Below are 26,460 nucleotides of genomic sequence, written 5' to 3'. Positions count from 1 at the left end.
ACTTAACTACATAAATACATCTTAAGCCATTCTCACTTCAAGACAGACAGCAATCCATGCTCTTTGATATAACAACTTTTTTCCCGAGTATGGGAAGATTTACCAATATGAAAATTGACCAATGGTGAGTTTCTAAAAGCCAAAACTTATAGCCTTAAAATTTCATAGCTAAATCCACACAAAGTTTTCAGTCAAAAGCTTTGCTTGGGTATATGCCTAGAAGTACAAGATGTGCCTTTGAAAAGCATGAGGTGACTATTATAAACTCCATGGCCATCACTTCTATGTCACATTATATGCATGCAGCCTCAATAAACATTCAGCCTAATTATTATTTTTCAATATTTTAAATAACACATAATCTTAAGAATAAATCCAATACTAAGACACAATTTCCTTTAGCCACCTAGCAAAAAGTTTAGCACTGTAAGAATTAGTACCCATGTGTTTTTTTAAACACTCATGACAGTAGACTCTATTCTCAGAAAACCATGATCCAAGGTCAAAACCATGGTAAGTGTCTTTTACTTCCTCCCCAAAATTCAGTATGTTTGTGTCAAAACTAATATACAACTATTACATAGAATTTCCTTGGAAGCTTCCAGAAAGAAAGAAGACTACCTCAGTGACAACACAATAAAAGCTACATAACCAAATCTCAGTAGTCAGATGACTTGGAAACAACTCCTTCTTAACACCTACTGAGTAAAACTACTATGGATAGGGTACCTGGGAGGCTCAGTCGGCTGAGCATCCGACTCTTGGTTTCAGCTAGGGTCATGATCCCACAGTTCCATGAGTTCTAGACCCACATCTGGCTCTGCACTGGCAGCACAGAACCTGCTTGGGATTCTCTCTCTCCCTCTCTGTCTGTCCCTTCCCTGCTCACACTGTCTCTGTCTCTCTCAAAACAAATAAAGAAACATAAAAAAATTAAAAATAGAAACCACTATGGCTAAATGCATTATTGGGCCAATATGCTCCAAATACTCAAGAAAGCAAAGGACAAATTAGTCCTGTAGATACCGACTGTTAAAACCTGTCTACAATAGTTCGGTTCAATGTTTATGATGTCTGAATCCTAACATGTTTTACAGATTCAAAAAGCAAAGTCCAAAAACTCACCCATCAACAACACATCATTCAAAAAGAGAGACTGGCATCAAACAGACTCAACTAATGATTATTTGACATGAAACAGAAGAGAAGACACAAGCTCCCTGAGAAAAAGTCAATCCAATCAGTGTACCAAGAATACTTTGAGAGATGTTACTTGTCATATTTACGCACAAAAATTCTCCATTCCTTCAGACCACTGTTCTCCAAGCACTGTGACGTACTAAACAAAACTCTTGCCAGAGACAAATCCAGGGAAGGAAAGAAAAAGTACTTTTGATTTACATATCCTGTAGCCCTACGATGAATGCCCACAGAAATGCTGTCAATTATGTCTTTTACACGTATGTCTTTGGCTGTTTACTACCCCTATCCTTTCAGTAGGGATTTAACACCAGAATTTTCCATTATCCAAATTATTCCCTTTGCTTACTTTTCAAAGCACCTCATTTAACTCTTTTAAGTCACCAGGGTCCTCATTAGTGATGAGGAGATGCCATCGGCTATGACCTGGATACACTTAGCTCACAAAGAGCCTTACTTCCAGCATGAAGCCACATGTATGGCAGGTTTTGGGGCAGGGAGGGGTGGGGATGGCTATTTTGGTAAAAACTGTTGGCCATAACATTACAGTACTTTCACACTCGTTTACAGACCTGAAACCTAACAGCGAAAATGAGCACTTACCTTCTCAGGTAGCCAACATGCCCAAAGGGAGAATGTGAAGTATCTCGGTTCAAAAAAAAAAAAAAAAAAAATACTGGCTGTCCTCAGTAGATATCAAAGCTTTTATTTAAAAAAAAAAAAAAAAAAGAACACACACACACACACACTCTAGACTGTTAAACTAATGAACACTGTCCAAATGCCCACCTTTTTTTTTCTGCTCCCACTCATAAGACTTGCGAAAGAAAGAAAAAGAGAGAAAGAAAGAGAGAGAGAGAGAGAAAGAAAGAAACAAACAAAGAAACAAAGAAAAATTCATCACTGTTTCCCAAAGCCCAGAGAAGCTGGGCTTCCAATTCCTTCATAGATATATACATATATATACATATATATATGTATATATATGTATGTGTGTGTATATGTATATGTGTGTGTGTATATATATATATGTATATATATATATATATATTTTTTATATTAACTAAGTGCCATAATGTATATATAAACTCACGTAATCTTCATAACCACCCGATGAGAGACATACTCTGTATTTCTCTTTTTACAGACAGGGAAACTCAAGTACAGAGAGAGTAAGTAACTTGTCCAAGGTCACACAGCTAATTAGTGGCAGAGCTGGGTATGAGCCCAGACAGAATGGCTCCAGAGGCAATACACAAAGCCACGAGGCATGCTGCAGGAAAACAGTAAACAACCCAAAGGAGAGTCTGATTGCTCCGCTCAGCAGGAAAGTTTGCAGAGAAAAATTTCAGAAATTAGGATTTCTATAGCTTCCTACAATAAAAAAGACTGGGAACATTTGGGGACAAAGTTATCTTCCAATGCCGGCTCGCACACTATTTCTATATCAACTTTAATTGTTACACAGGGATACCCTTTTACAAACCTGGTTAGCTGATATTTAGAAGCCAAGACCATGGGCAAATAGGAAGACACAGCCAACTACAGAGAAGCAAATTTCCAGACTCACGAAGTAGCACAGTACTGAAGATACTAACCGCTAAATGTGACGGAGACACTCCAGAAAACAACTTCATTGGTTACTTAACACAGTGGTTTGTAAGCGCTTCAAAAATGAAAGGAAGGATATAAATTTGGGGGAGGACAATCTGAAAAACTGTCAATTGTCTTAAATGATATCCTTGACCTCAGGAACTTCTCTCTTGGCAATTTTTCCCCAAGAAATCATCAGGGATGCTCACCATTATAAAAATGATTTCAGGGGTGCCCAGCTGGTGTAGTCGACTCTTGATCTCAGGGTTGTGAGTTCGAGCCCCACGTTGGGTTTAGAGAGGACTTAAAACTAAAACCTTTAAAAAAATGATCTTATATAGGTTCTTTCTATTTTTTCAGTATCCAAAATAAGGAAAAGGATTAAACTGATTACAGCCATATGATGGGGGAAAAAATTGGATCTATTAAGAATGTTTAATGGTATGGGGAAATCAATAGAAAATTACATGAAAAGAAATCCAAGTTTCTTTATACAGATACAAAGCAAATACCGTATCCATCCACTTTGCATAAATACATTATAACACAAATAATCATTATCTCTAGGTGGTGAGACTACACAAACATTGTTTCTTATGGCTTCTGTTTTGCCAATTTTCTAATACGAAGAGGTATTAATTTTATAATCTGGAAAGGAAAAAGAAACTTTTAAGAGGAAAGGCATTTGGTCATGAAGCCTACATTATTACAAAGTTTAAAATAGTAAGTGCGTCAACTTAACTGTCACTAGACTTGGAGATCATGAATCTGCAGTTCCCAAGGAATACGTGGATTCAGTGAGGGATCTGCTAGCCCTGGTGACATTCTTGTAGAGAAATGTGGGCTGGCTGATAGTCAGGGTTCACAGAGTTGCTATTACTTTTAAGGCTGTACCAAATATCACGAATGAGCAGATGTCTAACAACACAAAAGGTCCTATGTCCGAGCTCTGGCTGTGGCCTTGAGCCCGGGTTCCCAGGGTACATTTTTCAAACTCCCGGCTAGTGAGAAGCCCCGAAGAAGAGTTAAATGTGTCAATGGCAGGTGTGCAAATCGGGGGCGGGTGTGGGGGGAGAACCACTAATATTGACCATGTTTCTGGAACAGAATTGAGCACACATTTGGGTCTCACCAACAGAGCAACTCTATAGCCAGCATTTTCTGAACCTAAATAAGTAAACACTGGAATTATGATTCACATGATTCTGACAGGCTGAAACACAGGTCTGAAACCAAGATGCTACAGAAGAGTGTCAATAAATATAGAGCCATACATTCAGTTCAAGAACAATTTTACAAGTGTTACTTGGCAAGGTTTGTGTGAGCAATGACCATTTTAGACCAACAACAGTCGGTACCATGTGGCATCTTTGACAAAGGATGTTAACAATCCCATCTGAAAGTGCTGAGTACATTTCTAACTTTCTTATTTGGAAAGGGAATTCAGCAACAGAGGGCAAGTACAGAAGAATATGATCACAGACATTGTAAGTCTGATCAGGAACATTCAAAGAAACTGGGACTATTTAATGAGGAGGGCATTTAAGGGGAACTAACCAATGTTTGCTCTGTGATTCTATGAAGGTGGGGGGGGGCATCCATTTATTCTGCTAAACTGGAAACTGCAGTCTGTCGTCTTTTGTCTCTACCACTCCGCTGAAACTGAGCGTCAAGGTCAGCAATGACCTTCAAATTTGCCACATCCAAAAGGTACTTCTCTACCCCACTGTAACAGACTCCACAGCATCCGATACATAGCACCGCGCCCCTCCTTACAAGACTGCCATCTGTTCGTCTGGGACACTTTACCTCACCTCTTTTTTTTCTGTTCCTCCTTCACACAACCTATAGATGTCAGATGCTGATCAACTCTTGACTTCCTCATCTTTATTCTTGCTCAATGACTTCACCAATCCCCATGGCTTTAAAAAGTCTCTACACTGGGGTGTCAAGGGGGCTCAGTCAGTTGAGCATCTGACTCTGGATTTCGGCTCAGGTCATTACCTCAGGTTTTGGGATCAAGCCCCGTGTTGGGCTCCACGCTCTCAGCGTAGAATTCTCTCTCTCCCTGTCTCTCTGTCCCTTTCCCCAGCTCACGCTCTTTCTCTCCCTCTTTCTCTAAAAAAAAAAGTCTCTACGCTGACCACACCCATTTAAAGTTCCACTACAGACTTTTCCTCAGAACCCTGTATAATCAGAAGCATTTCAAATGTTCTCTGCTAATACAAACTCCTGCCTCCGCATCTTTACCCTTCAATGTGTGTCTTCCCCAGGGCACCTGGGTGGCTCAGTCGGTTAAGCGTCCGACTTCGGCCCAGGTCACGATCTCGTGGTTCGTGAGTTCGAGCTCTGCAAAGGGCTCTGTGCTGATGGCTCAGAGCCTGGAGCCTGCTTCGGATTCTGTGCCTCCCTCTCTCTACCCCTCCCCTGCTCGACTCTGTCTATCTCTCTCTCAAAAATAAATAAGCATTTAAAAAAAATTTTTTTTAAATGTGTGTCTTCCCCTCCTAGCACCATAGGCTCAGTTGTTCCGAACAGAAACCTTGGATCTGTCCCTGTGACATCCCTTGCCCTAACCTGTCACATCCAACACGGTGCTAGGAAGTCCACTCCACCTTCAACATGGGTCTCAAGTCAGACTACTCCTCAACATCTCTCACTATGACATGGCTTCCCAAGAACCTCCTGATCATCTCCAGACCACTCTGCTCAGAACATCAGCAAAAGGTCTGTTTAAACATGTTGGGTCATGACTCTCCCGTGCTTTAAATGTTCTGTTTTTTTTTTTTTTTCTCCTTAAAGCTTAGTCTGCCACCTCCTCTTCAAATATTTTTAAGTTTATTTATTTATTTATTTATGTGCATGAGCAGGGAAGGGACAGAGAGAGAGAGGGAGAGAATCTCAAGCGGGTTCAACATGGGGTTCATGAGTCTCAACATGGGGTTCAAACTCACAAACCGTGAGATCATGAACTGAGCTGAGGTCTAGGGTCAGATGCGTAACCGACTGAGCCACCCAGGTGCCCCAACTCTTTAATGACTTCGAGGCCATGCACTTTGCAAAAAACGAAAGGAAAGAAAAAAGAATCTCCAAATCATTATCAAGGCCTCAAGACCTTTCGATATCACAATCCTACATCCCTGTCACTCCACACCCAGTACCATTCTCCACCCTCTTGGGCCACACTGGTTTGCTCTCATTTTTTAAGTGCAGGAAACTCCTTCTGGTCACGAGGCCTTAGCACAAACTGTTCCCACACACTCTGCCAACTGCTGACGACTTCTTTTCTTTCATGCCTCAGTTTCAAAGTCAAATCCTTAGAGAATGCTCCCCTGATTACCCTGTCTGCTGTGTACCACCCCCCACACCTCCTATTATGTTCTACCTCGGCCCTTTCTATCCCCTTCCTGGCACTGATCATGACTTCCAAGGATTTTGTTTCTTAATATTTCCCTCTTTCCCGAACCTGTGTCCTTGGAATGTCCTTATTCTCCATCCTATGTGCAAGGCTCAAAAACTTTTACAATGTGAAGCAAGAAAGGAATAAAACCAGACTTGACCTCGATGTAAAGAAAATCTTCCTAAAACTAACAGCCATCTGGAACAGCCAGCCTTGTGGGCACAAACTGCGATTCACAGGAAAAGGGTTCAAGCAGAAAGGTAGGTGACCACTTTCATCTATGATGATAGAAAGGGATTTCCCATGCAGGGTGGGATACTGGGCCAGATAATCCCTTCCATGCAGATTCTGGTTTTACAAACAGAATTTGTAAGGAGTTTCAGGTTAAAAATACACTCCCAAAGTAGCAGACAGCCTATTATTTTTTCTGGAGCAGAATTTTTTCCTAAAGTGGCCCCGCAAAACCACTTGATATCCTGCCCAGCAGTGACTTCCTGAAGTAAAATCAGTGCGGGCTCCCTCTGCGCAGCCTGCCAGATGTGGTTGGGGACGAGGACAACCCACGGTGCCCTTCTTTCCAAGCTCTACAAACACGTGGCCCAGAAACAAGCTGGCAGATCAAGGAAACCCTCTTGCGGTAAACCTAAAGCTGCACTCTCCATTCATTTGTGACGCTGCTCTGTAAACACACCAGGATCGCTTTATTTAGCGTCACACCCATTAATAATGCAGCGATCTTTACAGAGGCAGGCAGAGAAAATTAGTCCTGAGTGATTTCGTTACTACAGCGTATACGCGAAGTCAAAGGGTCGGAGAGTCCCATTACAACTGATGTAGAAGCTACTGGCAATGCAGGTATCAGCCACGGAGCTGTCTGCCACAGGACAAAGCAATTCAGGCGAGTTCCCCACCTCTCTATCTTCTGGAGTCCTACCGCAATCCTCATCTACCTCGTTGACAAGAGCAGAGACCTCAGGACCCACGCACAAGCCCTCCTTCTTCTACTTTTTCAGCTTCCTTCACCTCTAAATGTTTTAAGTAAAAACATTAAAACGTGTGACAAATAGTCAGTCGCCCCTGATGGCAGCATCTTTACCCGTGATTATTTGTCAGCAGATAAGGTACCACCAGATATCACACAATGTTGCAAATAAGCTTTGGAGGCCATAAGCTTTGCCCTTAAATTTTTCTCAAAAAAAAAAAAATCTGTTCTCAGGCAAATGAACTTTTTGAACTTCAAACAGCCAAAGATATTTAAAATTCCTTTTTGTAATCTCCAGGGTTAATGACGCTGTGGAGGAATAATGTGTGGGGAAGAAGTGAATGTATAAACTCTTTTGGAAGGGCTGGTGGGTAATGCCTTTCCATTTAAAACACAAATGCCCTTGGGGCACCTGGGTGGCTCAGTGGGCTAAGCTAAGCAACCCAACCGACTCTTGAACAGAGTTCCCACTCAGGTCATGATCTCACAGTTTCGTGAGTTGAAGCCTGCATTGGGATCTGCACTGACAGTGTGGAACCTGCTTAGGATTCGCCCTCTCCTTCTGTCCCTCCCCCGTCTCATGCTGTCCCTGTTTCTCTCAAAATAAATAAACTTAAAAAAAAATTACAACACAAACTCCCTTTGATTCAGCAATCGGACTCCTGGATATTTACCATATGCATATACTCTAATTAGTATATTAAAGTCAGTATGCAAAAGAACATTCATTTGTGGTATTGCTTATAATAGCAAGAACCTAGAAAACTCAAAATGCCTATTAGTGAACCACGGTACAGACATAAAATGGGATAATATTCCGGTGCTAAAAGAGAACGAGACAGGCCTCTATGTGTTGATGAGGAAAAACCTCCAAGAGATATTAAGGAATAAAAGCAAGGGTTGTCTGTACCTCAACACATCTAAAGAGTCATTTGTGAGAATTCTGGAAGAGTATATGAGAAACTTAAAAGTGGTCACCCCTCAAGAATAGGTCTGAGAGTATATGAAATGTGACTATCCCATTTATTTTAAATTCTCCTGTACTGTTTTATTACTACATGTATTATTATTTTATGAGTAAGAATGGTAACTCTATGCCATATTTTCTGCATGGTCTGGAAGCATCTACCTTCTCTTTGTAGGAGGGGGTAAGGGAGCATTCTCCCCAGGCTCCCCAAGGCAAGGCAGAGTCTGCTAAATGGGTGTTTGGCCACGCCTCTCCAGCCACAGCCTTCAGACATGATCAAGGCTCCTGCCCTCACTCACTCCTTCCTCCTTTGGGTGGCCTAGATGCATAAGTAGAAAGAATGTTTAATTTCTGTTCTTCCAGTTTTAGGTCTAAGTCATCCATCACTGAAAAGTGAACTTGAAAGAGAAAGAGTTAGTTATCCCACTGCAAAAGATACCAAAAGAACTATGAGTGTTTCCTCTAATGCTACTTATGTAATTATACTGTTACTGAGACAAGAATCAAACAAAAATGTTTTCAACTTTCAAGTATGTACCTGCAGTGCTTCCAAATTCCATGAGACCCAGAAAGATGGAGGTCCACGAAGCTTTCTTTCCCAATTTAGAATCTTGTGTTTGTCTCTCTCAAAAATACTAAGCAACTATTTCATCTAAAATTGCTTCCACACAAGAAATTCAAGGATACTGAAGTTGCAAAGATGAAGTGGAATCTACATTCCAATTTTCCGATGTTGAAGATCTTAAAGGGTATTTGAACTTGACTGGGTACTTATTCCATCAAAGACATGCCCCCAATCCCATGGAGAAGGAGAGGAGGCAAAAAGGAAAGTCACAACACATCATACCTCTGTTCTTCCTATTATATGACCTGAGACTTAAGAAGGGTAACCTTTCCGAATCATATAAAAGCAGTCCCTACAGTGTTTTTCCTTTTTCAGAAGACTGTGGGGGCTTCTGGGTGGCTCAGTTGGTTAAGCATCCGACTCTTGATTTTAGCTCAGGTCATGATCTCATGGTCATGAGATCGAGCCCCACATTGGACTCTGTGCTGACAGCACAGAGCCCCATCTCAAAATAAATAAATTCACATTGGAAAAAAAAAAAAGAAGACTGTGATACATAGGCATTTACTGAAGTTTGTTTATTTATTCATCATTCATTCTTGGGGTCAGGGTTTATTTTTGTTGTTGCTGCTTTGGCTTTACCAATGGATATATAGAAAGTAAAGTCAAATGTCTACTGGAAAAAAAAAGTCTAATATCTACTCAGCTGCAAAACTGCTCCCACTAAATCTGATTTTATGGAAGCATTCTGACACACACATACATACACACAGTGATTTCATTTTTGGTTGGGGAGGGGTATTCAAGTAATTAGTGGCAAGGACAAACTAAGGCCGGGTGCACTGAGCTGTCTGTGGTACTGAAAACGACACCATAGCTGCAATGCACTGAGCTCTGTTCTTTCAAAGCCTCCTCATCACACTATTTTAATTCAGGCACTTCCGACCATGACTCACCTGAACCATCTTATTTTGCCAGAGTGTGTATAAACATTTCATAAAAGGTCACACTGACTTACTTTCCAAGGTTCTCCATGGAAATGCCAGGGCCTCCCCAAGCTTCGTTAAGCAATTCCGGTGGACAGAGAGCCAGAACTCTGGCTATCACGCTTTGCCTGAATGCAGTGAGAAATCATACCATGTACCAGAAACCCACACTAGCTAGCTCTCACCATCCAATCATCATGCTAGTATGTTAAATGGGAAAAGGAAAAACCTGTCTTTTAAGACCACATGCTACATCCAAAGACATGCTCTGATCAGCAACATAACCCCTGTGCTGAATTCTTTCACTCAGAGCAACTCAGTATGTTTGGAACTGTTAACAGTAAACTGAAAAACTCCTACTTGCTTAAAACTTATGAAAGAAATACACCTATAGCAGTGACATCAATAGGTAGAAAGAAAGAAAGAAAGAAAGAAAGAAAGAAAGAAAGAAAGAAAGAAAGAAAGAAAGAAAGAAAGAACAATTCATTTTCCATACATATATGCACAAACCTGTGCACTTACTTAGTTCCACTGGGCTTCAGGGTGAACTACTTTGGTGATGCCACTAACTCTATTATCTCAATAAATTAGTACGTGTTTTTCTGGCTCTTGACTTCCAGCTCAGGGTCCTCAAGTGTGTTTAGTCTATTTAGTCCTTTCCCCAATTTATACATTTTTAAAAGCAACTCAGATAAGAATTTGCAGCTTCAGCATGAAGAAGAAACGCCCTCAGATAAAATTCTGAGTGTAAAAGCGACACCCAAAACAACCAAATGATATTACCCGAGCATCTATCTTTAAATTCTCTTCAGTGTGGCTGCTTTAACAGAAACTATATATCATATAAAATAAACCCAATTTAAAAAATCTAACATCCTGTGATATTTACATTGTCTGAACTGTAGAGAAGTTCACTGTGCTTACAAGTTTTAGAGGAACAACTCATGTCCTCAATTTTGTCACCCATGCCATACATCTTCTAATCAATAGATCTGTGCATTTATGAAACGGAAATAGTCCTCAAAGTGAGCCAGTGAATGGAATTCCAAGCGTGAAAAATCTTTAAAAATATGATTCCTTGTATTTTTATTAGTTTCTAGAAGGCTCAAGAGTGCTAATATGGTATCAAAAAAAATTGTTAACAACACATAATTAATATGTGGCCACTCCTCGCAAAGTCCTCTAAGTTATTTACAAAAGCCTCCCAATGATTCTGAAAAAGTCAGTGTTTTCAGGCAGAAGACACTTTGCTCTTGATATCATCCAATGTCTCCCTAGAGAATGCTCATGTAGCTGTGTGCTTTTCAGAAGGAAAGCCCAATGGTGAGAAAGCCAATGCTTACTAAACACACCAGCAAGCTCTCTTTCCAGGACGAATGAAGTAAAACCACTCTAGTCCCCAAGTTTTGTTTTCAGTTACTTGATTTTTTAAAAAATACCTGAGAAGATTTTAATACATTGAACCTATTCATATTCCAAACTTTTAGATTTAGAGAGAAAACATGGACAAAGAAGCTATCTGGACTAGACGCTGGAGGTCTGGTCACACTCTGCCCTGTGTTGCTGGGCAATCTGGCAATCTACTCACCCCTTACGATTTCAGATTCCTCATCAGTAAACTGAGTCAAAGGACCATTCAGTCCTATTTTGTTCCTCCCAGCTCCAAGTGTCTATTCTTAAAGTCAAAACAAGAAGCTATGCTCATTATGTGTCAAGTCATATTTTAGTATCACTAAAAAATGTTCTCGAAAGAGGGGCGCCTGGGTGGCTCTGTCCGTGAAGCGTCTGACTTCTCAATTTCAGCTCAGGTCGTGATCTCACTTTTCTTCAAAAAGAAAAATGTCCGAAAGAATCTCAGAAGCCCCCGATCACAAGCACTGAATTAAAACGACCCTCTGCATATTATTAAAGTGTTCCAATGTGCGTTCGCCTTGTTCGGCCAGTACAGTTTTATGACTTACCTTTGAATATTCTCACTCTTGATTCACTAACTTTATCCCTTCAAAGTGGCACTGTCCCAAGTTTCTGCAAATGTTAAAGTAGGATGAAGGAATTCTCCAGGCCCCTTTAGGGCCAGGGGTGTCTTTATTTTGTTTCCATGACAGTTAAAATTGGTTTCTTCCATGTTTGGTATGTGCTTGCTAATTACTAACCTAAAACTGATTTAACTTATAATTAACGCTCAATCATTCAAATGGCAAGTTCCATATGATGTTTTAAATTTAAAGGCAACTACAAAGGAAAGTATCCTAAATGTGAGGGTTTAATAGTTCCAAAAAATACTCAACAACTGCTCCCCCCACAAAAAAAAAAAAAAAATCAGAAAATACGTTATCAGTGTAAATTCCAAACTGGAAAATCCTACTTAATTTTTGAAAACTCTAGTTATTTTACTTCACAAACCTTCCTATTCCTCTGACAGAAGGCTACAGCCAAGTAAACAACTCAAAGATGACCCACGAATTTTATACGAGGATTGTGAAATTGTTAGTAATGGCCAAATCTAACAATAGAGTTCCTGGCTGCATTTAAACAGAACATTTCCTAACAAGGCTGCTCACAAGGGCAGTGGCCTTTGCCCTTAAATGATACTTAAAAAAAAAAAAGAAGGCAATGTAATGATTGTAGCTAAAAATCGACCCAACTACCACATATACAGAATTTGTATGCTGACCTTAGAACAGATTTTTTTTTTCTTTAATGTTTGGGGATATGGAAAGAGTTTGAGTTTTTCTCATGTCTTATTTGCATATATTAGCTAGGAATAACATGCGCTATTTTCTTCTAAGAGACATTTCTTCTCTAATGTCTACGTTATAAAAAATACTGTACAGAGATGGACCCTGTCTTCTGTAATGATGCACCCACTGGGAGTGGGTGTCCCAATCAAGAATACACATTTATTTACCCTACTGATTAAGGCTAGCACCTAACTGGCCTTAAGGAAAGCAAATGCAGTGACTGATTTAGAGAACTGTATCTACCTGAAGAATAGAGGGGGAAATCTTAAAGGTTTAAAGGGTAGAACCCAGAAGCGACTGCATGTTAACATGCTGTGTTGTTTTGTTTTGAACTTCTTGAAAGAACAGGTCAGGTGCTAACGAAGACTATAGCGTGTGTCTTCTGTAACCTCAAGCAAGGACACAAGGGCTTGGAAAAAGCTGCCTTGCTTGTCCAAGCAGGCGGCAGCGCTCTGGGTCATTCATAAATAGCAGAGCCCAAGTTACCTGTATTTCCCTGGCGTGGTACACGATGATCAGCCCGAGCAGGATGATTGTGGAGAGACTGATAAGGCATTTCAGAGCTAAGGAATACAGTGACGCCTGCAACACAGTCAGACAGAAGCACTTTTAAGAAACAAGTACTTTTGACCACCTTCCGGGGGTGGGGGTCAGTCAGTCCCCATCAAGTGGAATCGAACTCCCAGGAGGACGATGGGGATGAGGGGAGTACCTGTCTTGGCTCCGTGATCTGTCAGATCACTTGGCCTCAAAGGGAAGGGAGAGAAGAACAGGGCAGGCGGATGGCCAGGCAGCGCATCCGCGCCATCACAGACTCAAGCGCAGATCCTGGCTCTGGAAACCGAGAGCGAGTTATTGCTGAGTTTAAGCGCTTTGGGTTGAAAGGGGCCTCTGAAATCCCGAGCACACATAAAAGAATAGAGCAGGCTTTCCCCCACTGACTCCTGGAGCTACTTATTTAATGTGCCCAAATGAGCTGGGCACTCGCTGCCTCTAGAACTTTGGCTGCGCACAGAAAGGCTTCCTCTCCTAGAGTTGCCTGGAGGATCAGGGGTGCGTCCGAGCCGTGCTCACCGTCCCGGCGGGCACCTCCGACCGTCCAGAGGAGGCTCGGACCCGCCGGCAGAGAGTTCCCACCAGTGCTTACCCCAACCACCCAGCGTCCGGCCCGCGGCCCCGGAAGGCTGGGGCGGGAAGAGGGGGGGAGTGGATTCCAGCGCCTACCTTGTCGTAGGCGCCCCACGACAGCTCGGTCTCGATGACCATGACCACGATGCCGAACATGCCGAAGATGAGCGCGTAGTCGCTGAGCCGCTTGCGCTTCTCGAACAGGGCGCGCCGGTGGCCCAGCTTGTAGCCGATATTCTGGTTCTTCTTTTTGCTGGATTTGGTGCCACTGCTGCTGCCATGCCCGCTGCCGCCGCCGCCACCGCCACCGCCGCCTCCAGCGCTGCCGCTGCCACCGGCTCCGTAGAGCGCCAGGTTATTGGAGTTGTTGTGCTCCGGCTTAGACACCACGATCTCCGGGGCTGAGGACGAAGCGGCGGCGGCGGCGGCTGCAGACGGGGAGGACGCGCAGCCACCTCCTCCGACGGGCGCGGGGGGCTGTAAGGGCTGCGCCTCCGAGTCCATTTCGTGCAGGTTCCGGCGGGACGCGCTCAAGTTGCTGAGCGGCCGCATGACGCCCCCGTTGTACCTGCAGCTGCTCATGGCTATTTCGGTGAAGGGGTTGCTCTCGCGGCGCGCCTGGGGCTGGTGGTGCTGGTGGTGCGCCGGGTGCGGGTGGTGGTGGTGGTGCGAGAGCGGGGGCCCGGAGCCCAGGCTGCCGAGGCTGCCCGTGGGGCTGGCGGCGGGCTGCAGGCTGTGGCACTGGTGGTACTGGGAGGCGGACGCCGGCTGCTGCGTGTACTGCTGCCGGAGCGCACTGGCATGGCTGGACGGCGTCAGCTCGCTCACATTGAGCTGGCTGCCCCGGCGCGACGAGCAGCAGCAGCAGCACGACGAGCCCGACAGCGGCGAGGAGGTGCGGGTCCGGAAGGCGCCGCCGGGCGAGGAGGTGCGGAGCAGCAGGGACAGGTTATCCCCCGCCCCCGCCCCCGCCGCCGGGGCACCGGAGGAGGCGCAGCTGTTGCACCGGAGGCATGGGCTGCTGCCGCCGCTGCCCGGCTGCTGGTGCGCGAGGTGCGGGTGGTGCTGAGGGTGCGGGAGGGACGCGAAGGGCGGGCACGGCTTGTCCTGGCTCTGTTGCTGCTGCTGGCAATGCAGGTGTGAGGAGCGCGGCGGCGGCGGCTGCTCTGAGAAGAAGCCGCGCTGGAACTGCAATGGGGTTTCCATGTCAGGGCTGTTAAAGCTGCAGGGAGACCAGGCGGTGGTGCACCCTGCGCAATGCGTTATGGTCGGGAGCGGGGACTCCTGCTGCTGGTGCGAGGAAGGGCCCATGCCGGCTCCGGTAGAATCCAGGCGGAGAGTCCGATTGGTCGGGCGCACCAAAACAATGGGCATGACATCACCTGCGGGGACCGAGACTGAGTTTGCGGCGCGCGCGGCTTAGGGGAGCGCGTGTGTGAAAGAGAGATGGGGAGGAGGGAATCTGCAGGATGAGAACCCTGGGGTGCGCAGGCCACGGCAGAGTGGGGGTGGGGGGGCACCTGCCGTTTGGGAGCGCCTGGGAACAGCACCCGGCTGGGGAGCCACAGGCAGTGCGGCCGGGCTGCAGGGAAAAGAGAGAAGAAAGGGGCGTCCCTGCCTCCCTCCTTCCTTCCCTCCCTCACCGCCGCCCCCCCCACCCCCAGCTGGTGCCGGACGCGCAGTCTAGATCACCTGCACCGGGCACTGCAGCACGTTGGGCCACCCCAGCAGTGGGTCAGGCGCGGGGACAGTGCGGAACCCCTGCCACTCGTCCGCCCGCGTGCACGCCTCGCTGGGCTGCAGAACAGCATCCCCCTCGCCTCACGCCCACCTCTCCCCAGTCGTCCCGCGGAGAGTGGGCAGCGGGCTACCCGCCAAATAACTGCGGGGGCACCCGCTTAGGAGAGAAAAAGTTTGGCGACTGGCTACGCCAGTGCAGCGGGGCTTAGGGAGAACCCCGGAGCCTGAGCCCAGGTTTGGCCGCTGCGAGTTCCGAGCGAGCCCCGCGCCGCGATCATTCCCCCGCCGCTCGGCTCCGGGGCCCGGGAGTCGGGATTGGCTGAGCGGCGCTCCGGCCTGAGTGCGCTGCGGCGCTGGAAGGGTTAACCGCCTTGGCACTCGGGGCCGGGGGAGGATGGGGGCGGGGCCGGAGGAGGGGATCCCCACCGTCCGCGGGAGGAGCCCGCTCGGGCTTCCCGGGTCCCCCTGGCGGGGGCGCAGGGCTTTCCCAGCTACCGCCCGCTCACATTTGCGCCTTCCGCGGAACATGAGGGGCTGGCGCCCCCGGCCGCCGGGTCCCCGGGCTCTGGCGCTCTGGCCCTCTGGCTTCCCCAATGGGTAGGTCCGTTGGCTTCTGCGGCGGTGGAGAGGCGGCTTGCTCGAGGGTACGGGGGCTGCTCAGCGGCCGCCGGCCGCCAGCGCCTCTTCTGTTCCTCTTCCTCCTCCCCACCTGCAAAGCACAGACAAAGCAAAGGCGGGTGTCACTGATGCGCACACACCGAGCATCTCCTTGGCGGAGCCCTGACTGCGGCGGCGGGTGGGAGAGGGGACTGGAGCGGGCTGATTCGCACCGGTAGTTACAGCCTGGCTGGGAAATTATTAATAACGACAACTCCGGCTGAATGTCCACTCCGGGGACAGTGCTGGAGTTTGGCTGGAGTCGGGTATAATTATTTACTTTCTAATAAATCCATGAAAATGGCATTTTGTGTCTCACCAATTTCCTGCAATGTGCTCTTCTCTTAGGGGATATACCAACACAAAGCAGTAGGGGACCCTTTTCGAGGGCTGTGACTGTTCCGTCTTAAGCCCTTCTAGTTCGTTTTTCTTTGTAAATTGAAATCCCCGTCTCCCCAAGGAAGGAAATGGCAGACACTAGCCAGCTGAATATTTGTTTCCGTTTTAAATCGTAATTTTAAAGCGTGATTTTTATGATCAATATTATAATGAATTAGACCAAGAAATTGGAGTGTAAGCAGATAACCCTCATTAGGTAATTGGAATTTTCAACTGGATCCAATTTCTTGATATTCTACTCGGCATCTGCCCTGAAGTTGCTTACCAGGTACCTTGTCCTCACAGTGTGCGTGCGCGTTTTCAATGCCATGGAGTGAATAATTCATTTTAGGATATCCTTTGGACACGGGTTAAACAATTTTAATGTTTTGTACGTGCAAGTAAACAGATCCACAAGAAGAAAAGGACAGGGTTGCTTTTAGGCCCATAGACCTCGACTTCAGACACTGAGTACTGTCACAATGGACAGTTTTCAATAGCCTTGGTCAAGCGCAGAATTTGAATAGATAAAAAGTGGAGACAGCATTTTGTTTTTATCATCTCCCATGATTTTTGGCAATTCAATAAAACATGTTTAGAATTCTGAAAGTCATCGAATCGCTGGGGTGGCTGAGTAGATAGTGCATGAATTTCATGGTGAGCATGACCATTGCAAACAATTCTAATGAGCTGAATTTCAAATGACAATGAAGCCTTCCAAATCAAAAGTGATTCACCTGCTGGGGTGAAACAAAATTCAACTCAAGGACAAAATCAATCATACATTCCTTTTCACTTTATAACCCATTCTATAGGCTTCTTCCAGTTGCTCTGTGTAGCTGAATCGAATGCAGGGGATGCCTGGGTGGCTCAGTCAGTTAAGCAGCAGACTCCATTTCAGCTCAGGTCATGATCTCAGGGTTGGTGAGATGGAGTGCCTCATTGGGCCCTGCACTGACAGCACAGAGCCTGCTTGGGATTCTGTCTGACCCTCCCCCATGCGCATGCTCTCTTTCAAAATAAACATTTTAAAAAAGAGAAAAGTTTGATTCTTCTTTACAAATTAAATTCTTCAAGGAAGGGTTACCACGGTAAATCACTACTTTGCTTAACCTTTCATAAATTTAGAAAAAAGAGGACATAGTTGCCTCCCCAAATATCACAATTGTTGCCAGCTGCAAATTAGGTATAAGGTTATAGAATTACTAAAACACCATAAGGAATGGCTGTGTTCTATGTATCACACTGACTTTCTCAAATAGCAAGTTCAAGGCTTCAAAGAGAGGTTCCATACACAAAACAACAGGGACAAAATATCATGTCGTTTGCCATGTATATCTCTATGCCTTGGTTAGAGATTAGGTGCAGTACCATGAATCATAGAGAAACAAAGAGCGTTGACTAAGATTTATGGCAATGACGTACGGAGTTCCCATCGCTCACAAAGGGAGCTCAGGGGGAGGACAGAATGCATACAGTAAGAAAGAAATGGAGATCTGACCCACGGTGTAAGGAATTGCCAGAATACCAAAACTCAGATTGATAGTGCTTCCACCCAGCTGTTTTTTTTTTTTTTTTTAAAGCTCATGAAATCATAACATGGAACTCGCCGTGACTGGGGAGAGAGAAGTCAATCAGAGGTATATCATCTTTCTGTTTTAAGGAATCACCTGCTCACACACACCCAAAAAAAGTCACCTTGCTAATAAATGACTGTGTGTGGAGAGTACAACAATCCTCTCTCAGTACGGTGATGAAAAACCTCAAGATGCCCCCAACAGCCTCTTGTTTCATTTTTTTTGTCGGTGTCCTCATAACCTGCTGGTTTGGGGCATCTTACTCTATTGGTTTGTGACACATTTAAGAAGTTCCTGTTTCCATCATTGTTCTCTTCTTTATAAAATTAACAAATGAGTCTTAAATATAGATGTAAACCTTTAAAAACTGTCTATCATAATTTTGCCTTTTTTTCCTATGAAGGATTATAGAGAAACATGAAACAAAGTCAAACAGAGCAACAAAGACAATGTCCTTCCACAGGGATGGTGCTGTGCATGTAATAGATGCTCATTTATATTTCTAAGACCCAGGAGGGAAAGAGAGGGAAGCGATGAAGAAAGTTGGAAATAAAGGTCGCAAAACAAGCCCCATAACCCCTGAAGGATAAGCTTTTGGAAAATTACATTTGCTTCTCTTTCTGCAATGAAGATATAGAAGTGCTGGAATTTCTCTAGTTTAACACCAGAGGTCATACTCATCCACAAAATGCATTTCAAATCTAACCAATTAGATGCCTTCCTTGATTTCCAGTACCATTTTTTGAAAAATTACCTGTTTTTTTGGAATAGACTAGAACTGTGTTCCCGTATTTGTGAACATGCTTGTTCCCATATTTGTGAACATGTTCCCAAGCTTGTGAACATGCACAGACACATAACACCCCCCACACCCGCCCACACACACTTACTAGGTGTCTTAGAAGAAGGGTTTTCCCAGACCACGTTACGGGGGTGGGGGGGAGGGCTTGGAAAAAGTGGCAGGTTTGCATATGCCATTGCTGATAATTCTCTTTTTCACAGGAATTATCTGTACCCTCCCCCTTCATTGTGCCTTCAAAAGCAAGACTCCCTGAATTTGGATACTTCTGGTCTATTTCCAAAGGCCATCAGAGCAGTTGAGGCAGGCACCCAGGGCATCTGGTACCCACAGTCTGAGGGAAACTTTGACCTACAAAATAAATGTTTTTCTGAGATTTTCTTTTTCCTTTGCCCACATGAGAAAATCATTTGGTTGGTGCCAAACAAAGAGGTTGCAAAAAGACACAGCCTGTCTGAACTTAGTCTGCTTAGTGGTAAATCTAAGTGGGGAATCACGGTAATACCAGAGTTATTTTCTTAGCACAATAACAAGTCCACATTTGCCAAAACAGAACAATTAAGAGGCCATAAGGACAGTTATTTTTATTTTTATATTAAAATTTTTTTTAACATTTATTTATTTTTGAGAGAGAGAGAGACAGAGCCCAAGCCGGAGAGGGGCAGAGAGAGAGAGAGGAAGACACAGAATCCGAAGCAGGTTCCAGGCTCTGAGCTGTCAGCACAGAGCCTGATGCAGTGCTCGAACCCACAAACTGTGAGATCACGACCTGAGCCGAAGTCAATGCTTTAACCGACTGAGCCATCCAGGCACCCCAAGAGCAGTCATTTTTAAACCACAGATTATCCTACCTCCTAAGAAATAAACCACATTTGAAGAAAACATTAGAATAATCATTATAAGTATTCTTTATACTTCTGCATCATGATCAGAAAGTGTCTAGACCTGAATGAGCTTATTGGTGACAGTCTTGTTAATTTTTAGCCATAGTGCCATTATTCAGGGGCTGATTACCATGTTGGGGACTGTTCATTAACTTCATTAACTTTCCAAATTTTTTCTACTATCATCTCTGTCTTGCTAATTGGCCAATCTGCCAAAGTCTCAGGAGCGCCAGCCAAAAAAAAAAAAAAAAAAAAGAAGAAGAAGAACATATACTAGTTTTGCTAGAAGTGAACCCTGTTACATAATTAAATAGGTGAACACCAGGCTAAAATTATTGACTAGGATAAGTCTTTTTAAGATAGCTTGCAATTTCATAAACAAATATCCCTTGGCAGCTAGAAACACACATCCAAATCTAGAAAGTCATTAAAAGCAAACCAAACAAACCCTTCAAGGGCAGCAATCCTAGTTTAAATCCAGTTTAAATCATTCTAGTTTATACACACACACACACACACACACACACACACACATATGTATATACGTATATATGTATATATACATACATATGTATATATGTATATAAAATATTTATTTATTTATTTATTTATTTATTCATTTATTTATTTACAGAAAGAGAGAGAGAGAGAGAGTGAGGAAGCGCCAATGCACTGCCAGCACAGAGCCCGACGTGGGGCTCAAACCCACTAACCACAAGACCCTGACCCAAGCCAAAACCAAGAGTCAGATGCTCAACAGACTGAACCAGCCAGGTGTCCCAGCACATTCTAGTGCAGAAAGCAGTTTCTTCTATGTTATTTTACTTCTGTATCATGAGAACCCTTAGGGAAGGTAGGAAAGGGGAAAGGTTTCATTATCATTTCCATTTTATAGAAAAGGGTAATTCGGGTGATGCGGTGCCTGGGCTACCCCAAGTCACACAGCTAGTGAGTAGCCGAGGAGTGGCCAGACCTCAAACACAGCCTTGTGAGTCTGTCTGCTGAGTCTGTTTCACATTCTTCTAGCATTTCGTCCACAGCTGGGGATGGCCTGCTGACTCTACCTACTTATACGGGCTTGTACTCTACTACTAGTTGTCCAGGAATGGACAGTAGTGGCTTATCACTACCATTCACCGCCTTTGGATGGCCTCATGGACATTTCCTCACTGGTGTGATTGGGATTCTGCGATTTTTGACTATTGTCCTCCTGTCGACTTCATCTGCTCAACAGGATAATTTCTGTGGATCTAACACATGTGTGGATAAAATGGCAGCGCTGTACACAAGCAGGTCCAAGGTGTCTCATGAAAAACTTTAAAAAATATAGAGATTCTGGTCCAATCACACACAGTTTTCTGCCTAGTTTGATGGCAGGTCCACCATTCCTGACCCATAGCAGAAGCTGTAGGGCAATGAAAAGTACACCAAGCCCATTTTGCCTTTTTCTGTAATAAGGGAGGCTCAGGCTCCCTCCCTGGCTTGGAGGAACTTGTCTGTAGACATTTGTCTTCTCACTGCTTCTTCCTTTATGCCAAAGAGTGGGGAGAGCCATGTCACCAGAAGAGTCTCAAAGAGCCTAGCAGAGAATTTGTCTAAAAGCTGTATTTTGGGGTACCTGGGTGGCTCAGTCGTTTAAGTGCCTGACTTCGGTTCAGGTCATGATATCACGGTTCGTGAGTTCGAGCCCTGCACCAGGCTGTGTGCTGACAGCTGAGAGCCTGGAGCCTGCTTCAGATTCTGTGTCATCCTCTCTCTCTGCCCCTCCCCTGCTCATGCTCTCCCTCTGTCTCTCAAAAATTAAAAATAAATAAAATAAAATTTAAAGGCTATTTTTTTCTAGTACCTTCTCTACAGGTGCTCCTACCCAGATGAGCTTGATGCCAGATCACAAGAGACCACCAGAAACCACATCAACCCAGACAGACCCAATATGGCGGACAATGTGGACCAAATTCACATTATTCCTTCACTACACTACATTAACAAACTAAGGTCTCCTCCTTAGGGGCACCATGAGAGGAAACCCCTGACTGAATAAGAAAGAGAAAGGGCCATGGCCTAAGTTCCTGGAAATCTCCACCCCTTTCTGGGAATCTGGCTGCCATCAAACATCCTGGCCCCCCACCAGCCCAACTTATGCCCCCTCTGCCTCTCTGTGCCCTTGGAGCATGAGCTCCCCTTCTCCCTTCTCCCACTGGGTAAATTACCTGCTTGCCTTTGATACTGTTTGCTTCTTTGACTATTTGGCCAAAGGTACTGAGTAGGGAAAGAACCTACCAGTTTGGTAACAACCAGGAAAAGGAAACCAAGCTGTGTGCCACAAGAAGAGAGAAACCAACGTGTCTCACAGTTGGGGTAAAGAGTCAGCAAAAATGGATCGAAGACATGGAAAACCATCCCTAAATACCGAGGTCAAAGCTCCCACTTGGTAATCCCAAAAATTCTACGGTTGCTTAGTGCTAAAAAAATAACGAGGCTCAGGGCACCTGGGTGGCTCAGTCAAGCATCCAACTCTTGATTTCCACTCAGGTCATGATCTCACGGCTGGGTTCTGGGATCAAGGCCCGCATCAGGCTCAGTGCTGACAGCATAATGCCCGCTTGGGATTCTCTTTCTCCCTCTCTCTCTTGCCCCTCCCTCCCTCCCTCCCTCTCTCTCTCAAAACAAATAAACATTTAAAAAAAAAAACCATAATGAGGCTACAAAAATTCTGGAAGGTTTATTTCCTCTCTGAAATCCAATGTACTTCCCCATCATTATATTCTCCTCTTTACCGGATTAGTGCATACAATGCATTAGTTCTTTTTTTCTCTTTTCCTGTTAATGCCATTCCCATGTACTCATCAAACGCTCGATGTTTTCCTTTTGCTTTTCTGCCTTTTGCTAAACAGGCTCAGGAAATCTATGTATCTCCCTTTGCTGGTCTTTATACTGTTGTCTCCCTCTCTGGAACTGTTTGTAAATGCCCATTCCCCCAAGAAATTGTCTTAGGGCAAGGAGAGAGTTGGTGCCCACTCACAGGAAGGGAAAGAACAGTTGTTCTAAGTTGAATTAAGCATAACAAGGTCATTGGCAACCGAATACTGTACATGCCAAATCTTTAAGATTTGCATATTCATCAGCTAATATACCATGTTTTTCTTAAAAATGAGTTGCGTTCCATGTTGCTGTTGTATTTTATGGCTGTAGATTCAGTAGCACTTTTTCTCTCCTGTTTCAATTATTAGTGTATGAAAATTATCCATATGATCCAAAATGATACACATGAAGCAATGTATCAGGAAAAGCCACAACAGATATTAGTTAGACAAATACAATGACAAAACTCACTATGGGACAGTGTTTCTCTCTCACTACTTAGGAGGACTCCTTCTCAAAAACGTTTTAATTAGTGGGGTGCCTAGATGGCTCAGTCGGTTAAGCACCCAACTTTGGCTCAGGTCATGATCTCACAGTTCATGAGTTCGAGCCCCACATCGGGCTCTCTGCTGTCAACACAGAGCCTGCTTCAGATCCTCTGTCTCCCTCTGTCTCTGCCCCTCCCCATCTTGCACTATCTCTCTCCCTCTCTCAAAAATAAACATTAAAAAAGTATTTTAATTACTTAAAACTACTGGATACTTTCATTCACCAGTCCTCTTAACAAGGGGTATTTCTAGCCTTACATAACTGAACATGTCTTAACTAGGGAAGACTTTAATGCTTTTGATTCAGAGAGTAAGACATCATCAGGGTTGGGACACCTGGGTGGCTCAGCTGGTTAGGCATTGGACTTTAGTTTAGGTCATGATCTCACAGTCCATGGGATAGAGACCCACATCAGGCTCTGTGCCGACAGTGCAGAGCCCCCACTTGGGATTCTTTCTCTCTCCCCATCTCTCTCTCAAAATAAATAAGTAAATAAAATCTTTAACAAAAAAAGACTTCATCAGGGTTCCAGCAACTTTCCTCAGTTATTTCCTATCATTGACCTCCTTCATAGACACTGGCTTAATCCCCAGAATGTTTTACCTTGAGGTGGGGAAAATAGCTGTGGCAGTTCTAGACTTCATACCCACACCCCCATCATTCAGAAGAAAGCAGATCATCTTCTGTCCCCCACCTGCCAAACACATCCATTGACACATCTCCTGACACATCTGTTGACCTGGTTTGGTTCATGTACCCAGCTCTAAACCACACCTAGAGAAAGGTTAAAGAGAAGTATGATAGGAATGACTCACCAAACAGAGAATACTGATATAGAGACAGAAATTACTAAAAAAAACCAAATGGAAATTCTGGAGTTGAAAAATGTGATAACCAAAATAAAGAATTCACTATAGAGGCTCAGGAGTACACCTGAGTGGGCAGAAACCAAAAATCACTGAATTTGAGGACATCACAAGAAAATGACAGACTGATATTATCTATGATTATAGATGCAAAAATCCTCAACAAAATATAATCAAATCACATATGGCAACATATAAAAATTATTATATACTATGACCAAGTGGGGTTTCCCCTAAAGATAAGGTCAGTTAACAAGCCAACAGTTAACAAAACAACATGTGCACTGGCTGTACATGTTGTAATGAGCACTGGGTGTTGTAGGTGTCAAATCACTGTATTGTACACTTGAAACTAATATTACGATGTATGTTAACTAACTGGAATTTAAATAAAAACTTTAAAAAGAATCAATTAGTGTAATACAACATGTCAATAGAATAAAGGGAAAAAACTATATAATCACCTTGACACACACAGAAAAACATTTGACAAAATTCAAAACACTTTTATAATGAACACAGGCAACAAACTAGAAACAGAAGGATATTTTCTCAATGCAACAAAAGACATCAATGAAAAATTCACTGCTAATATCATATTTACTATTGAAAGGCTAAGTGCTTCCTAAGATCAGAAATGAGACAATATCTGTTCTTTCTGCTTCTATTAATATTGTACTGGAAGTTCTGGCCAGTGCAATTAGGCAAGAAGAAGAAATAAAAGGCATCCAGATGGAAAGGAAGAAGTAAAATTATATTCACAGATGACATGATTTTTTACATAGGAAATCTTAAGGAATCCACTAAAATATTATCAGAACTAACAAACAAGCTCAGGAGATTTTTGGATACTAGATTAACATAAAAAAATCACTTGTAGGGGTTCCTGAGTGGTTAAGCATGAGTTCGAGACCCGCGCCGGACTCTGTGCTGATAGCTCGGAGCCTGGAACCTGCTTCAGATTCTGTGTCTCCCTCTCCTCTTCATGATCTGTCTCATTCTCTCTCAAAAATAAATAAATGTCAAAAAAAATTAAGAAAAAAACTTGCCCATGAATGTTTATAGAAGCATTGTTCATAATAATAGCCTAGGACTAGAAAGAATTCAAATGCCCATCAGCCCCTACATGTGTAAATAAAATGTGGTATACTCTTACAATGGAATATTATTTATTGGTAAAAAGAAATGAAGTTTTGATGCATGCTACAACGTGAAGGAACCTTGAAGACATGTGAAGGAAAGCCAGTCACAAAAGACCACTTGTATGACTCCATCTATAGGAAATGTCCAGAATAGGATCAAGCTATCAACAAAAAGTTACACAGTGATTATCTTGGGCAGTAAATGGAGAGTGTGCACAGTGTTTATTTTTGGTGTGACAAAAATATTTAAACATTTGATTATGATGATGGTCACTTAACTCCATGAATACACGAAATATCATTGATTTGTACACTTTAAGGGGGTGAATTATACGGTATATGAATTGTATCTCAAGAAAGTTGAGATGATGAGAAAAGGGGCACCTGGGTGGCTCAGCTGGTTTAAGCGTCCAACTCTTGATTTCAGCTCAGGTCATGATCTTGAATCACGAATCTTGAGACTCACCCCACCTTGGGCTCTGTGCTGGGCCAAGAGCCTGCTTAAGACTCTCTCTCTCTCTCTCTCTCTCTCTCTCTCTCTCTCTCTCTCTATTCCCCCCCTCCCTCCCTCTGCCCCTTGCCCATTCATGCTCTCTCATAAAAAATATGACACATGAAATCCCCAAACAATACTAAATATGCAAGTAAAAGGAAATATATCACTGAAATGAAAAAATCAACTTAAAATGACTACTAGTGAACCAACAATTGACCTCTCAGATCAAAGAAGGGCAGGAGTCAGTTTTCCTAGGCAGCACAAGTGACTATTAACCTATGCATTTTAAGGCATTTGAGGATTCAAGGCTCTTTTCTTGGGAGACTCTACCTGGATAGCTATAAATCCTAAGAGACTCGTGGTCCAATGAATATCCTAAGAAGAATTTCAACAGAAGCAGGAGCTGTTGCACTTTTAATTATGGAAATGTAAATTTCTCGTATTGACATAAGTAACAGAACAGGTATATTTTGTATGGAAGCTACAATTAAAAAAAAAAAAATCACTGTCCTCCAATGACCATAACCAATGAAGGCAAGAGAATGAAAGCATTCTCTGAAGACGGCAGTCAGTGGTTACTTGGGGCCATTAATTAACATCTCCCGTGTGATGTCTTCCCTGTCTCACCCTCCAGCAGCTCCAACACACGTTTAAAATACGGTGAGACGGAAGCCTTTTTTAAGAGGCTGTCAGTGACAGTGTGGAAGTCTTGAGGGCTGGCAGCCAAAGTGCACGCCACACGCAGCCTGCAGCATGGGGTTCGGCTGTTTGAAGCATACATCTTAAAGGACTCAGCAGTCAAGAAGACATGGCACGAGGCAGGCACCGCAGAGTGGCAGGGGTCTCATTTGATATTGACAAGTGACAGGAGCACCTGGGACGAGACTCACTTCAGCGCTCACTTCAAAAGACAGACCAGGGGCTTTCTTATGAAAGCCGAGACAACAG

General features: G+C 43.9%; 1 protein-coding gene across 3 annotated transcripts in view; it reads right to left on the bottom strand.

The window, feature by feature from the left end:
- KCNN2 (potassium calcium-activated channel subfamily N member 2) overlaps positions 1-26,460 on the bottom strand; it is a 472,189-nt gene that overhangs the window by 141,765 nt on the left and 303,964 nt on the right. For all 3 annotated transcript variants that reach the window (XM_019830963.3, XM_003980701.6, XM_045057670.1), the window contains exons 3-5: positions 15,809-16,011; positions 13,659-14,944; positions 12,921-13,016 (exon numbers count right to left, since the gene is read on the bottom strand). In XM_019830963.3, the coding sequence (XP_019686522.1) occupies positions 12,921-13,016; positions 13,659-14,944; positions 15,809-15,830 (1,404 nt within the window). In that variant the 5' untranslated portion in view covers positions 15,831-16,011. The remainder of the gene's footprint in view (positions 1-12,920; positions 13,017-13,658; positions 14,945-15,808; positions 16,012-26,460) is intronic.

This window comes from Felis catus, chromosome A1, assembly GCF_018350175.1.
Source record: "Felis catus isolate Fca126 chromosome A1, F.catus_Fca126_mat1.0, whole genome shotgun sequence".
Classification (NCBI taxonomy): Eukaryota; Metazoa; Chordata; class Mammalia; order Carnivora; family Felidae; genus Felis; species Felis catus.
This window is presented reverse-complemented; position numbering and strand designations above follow the sequence as displayed.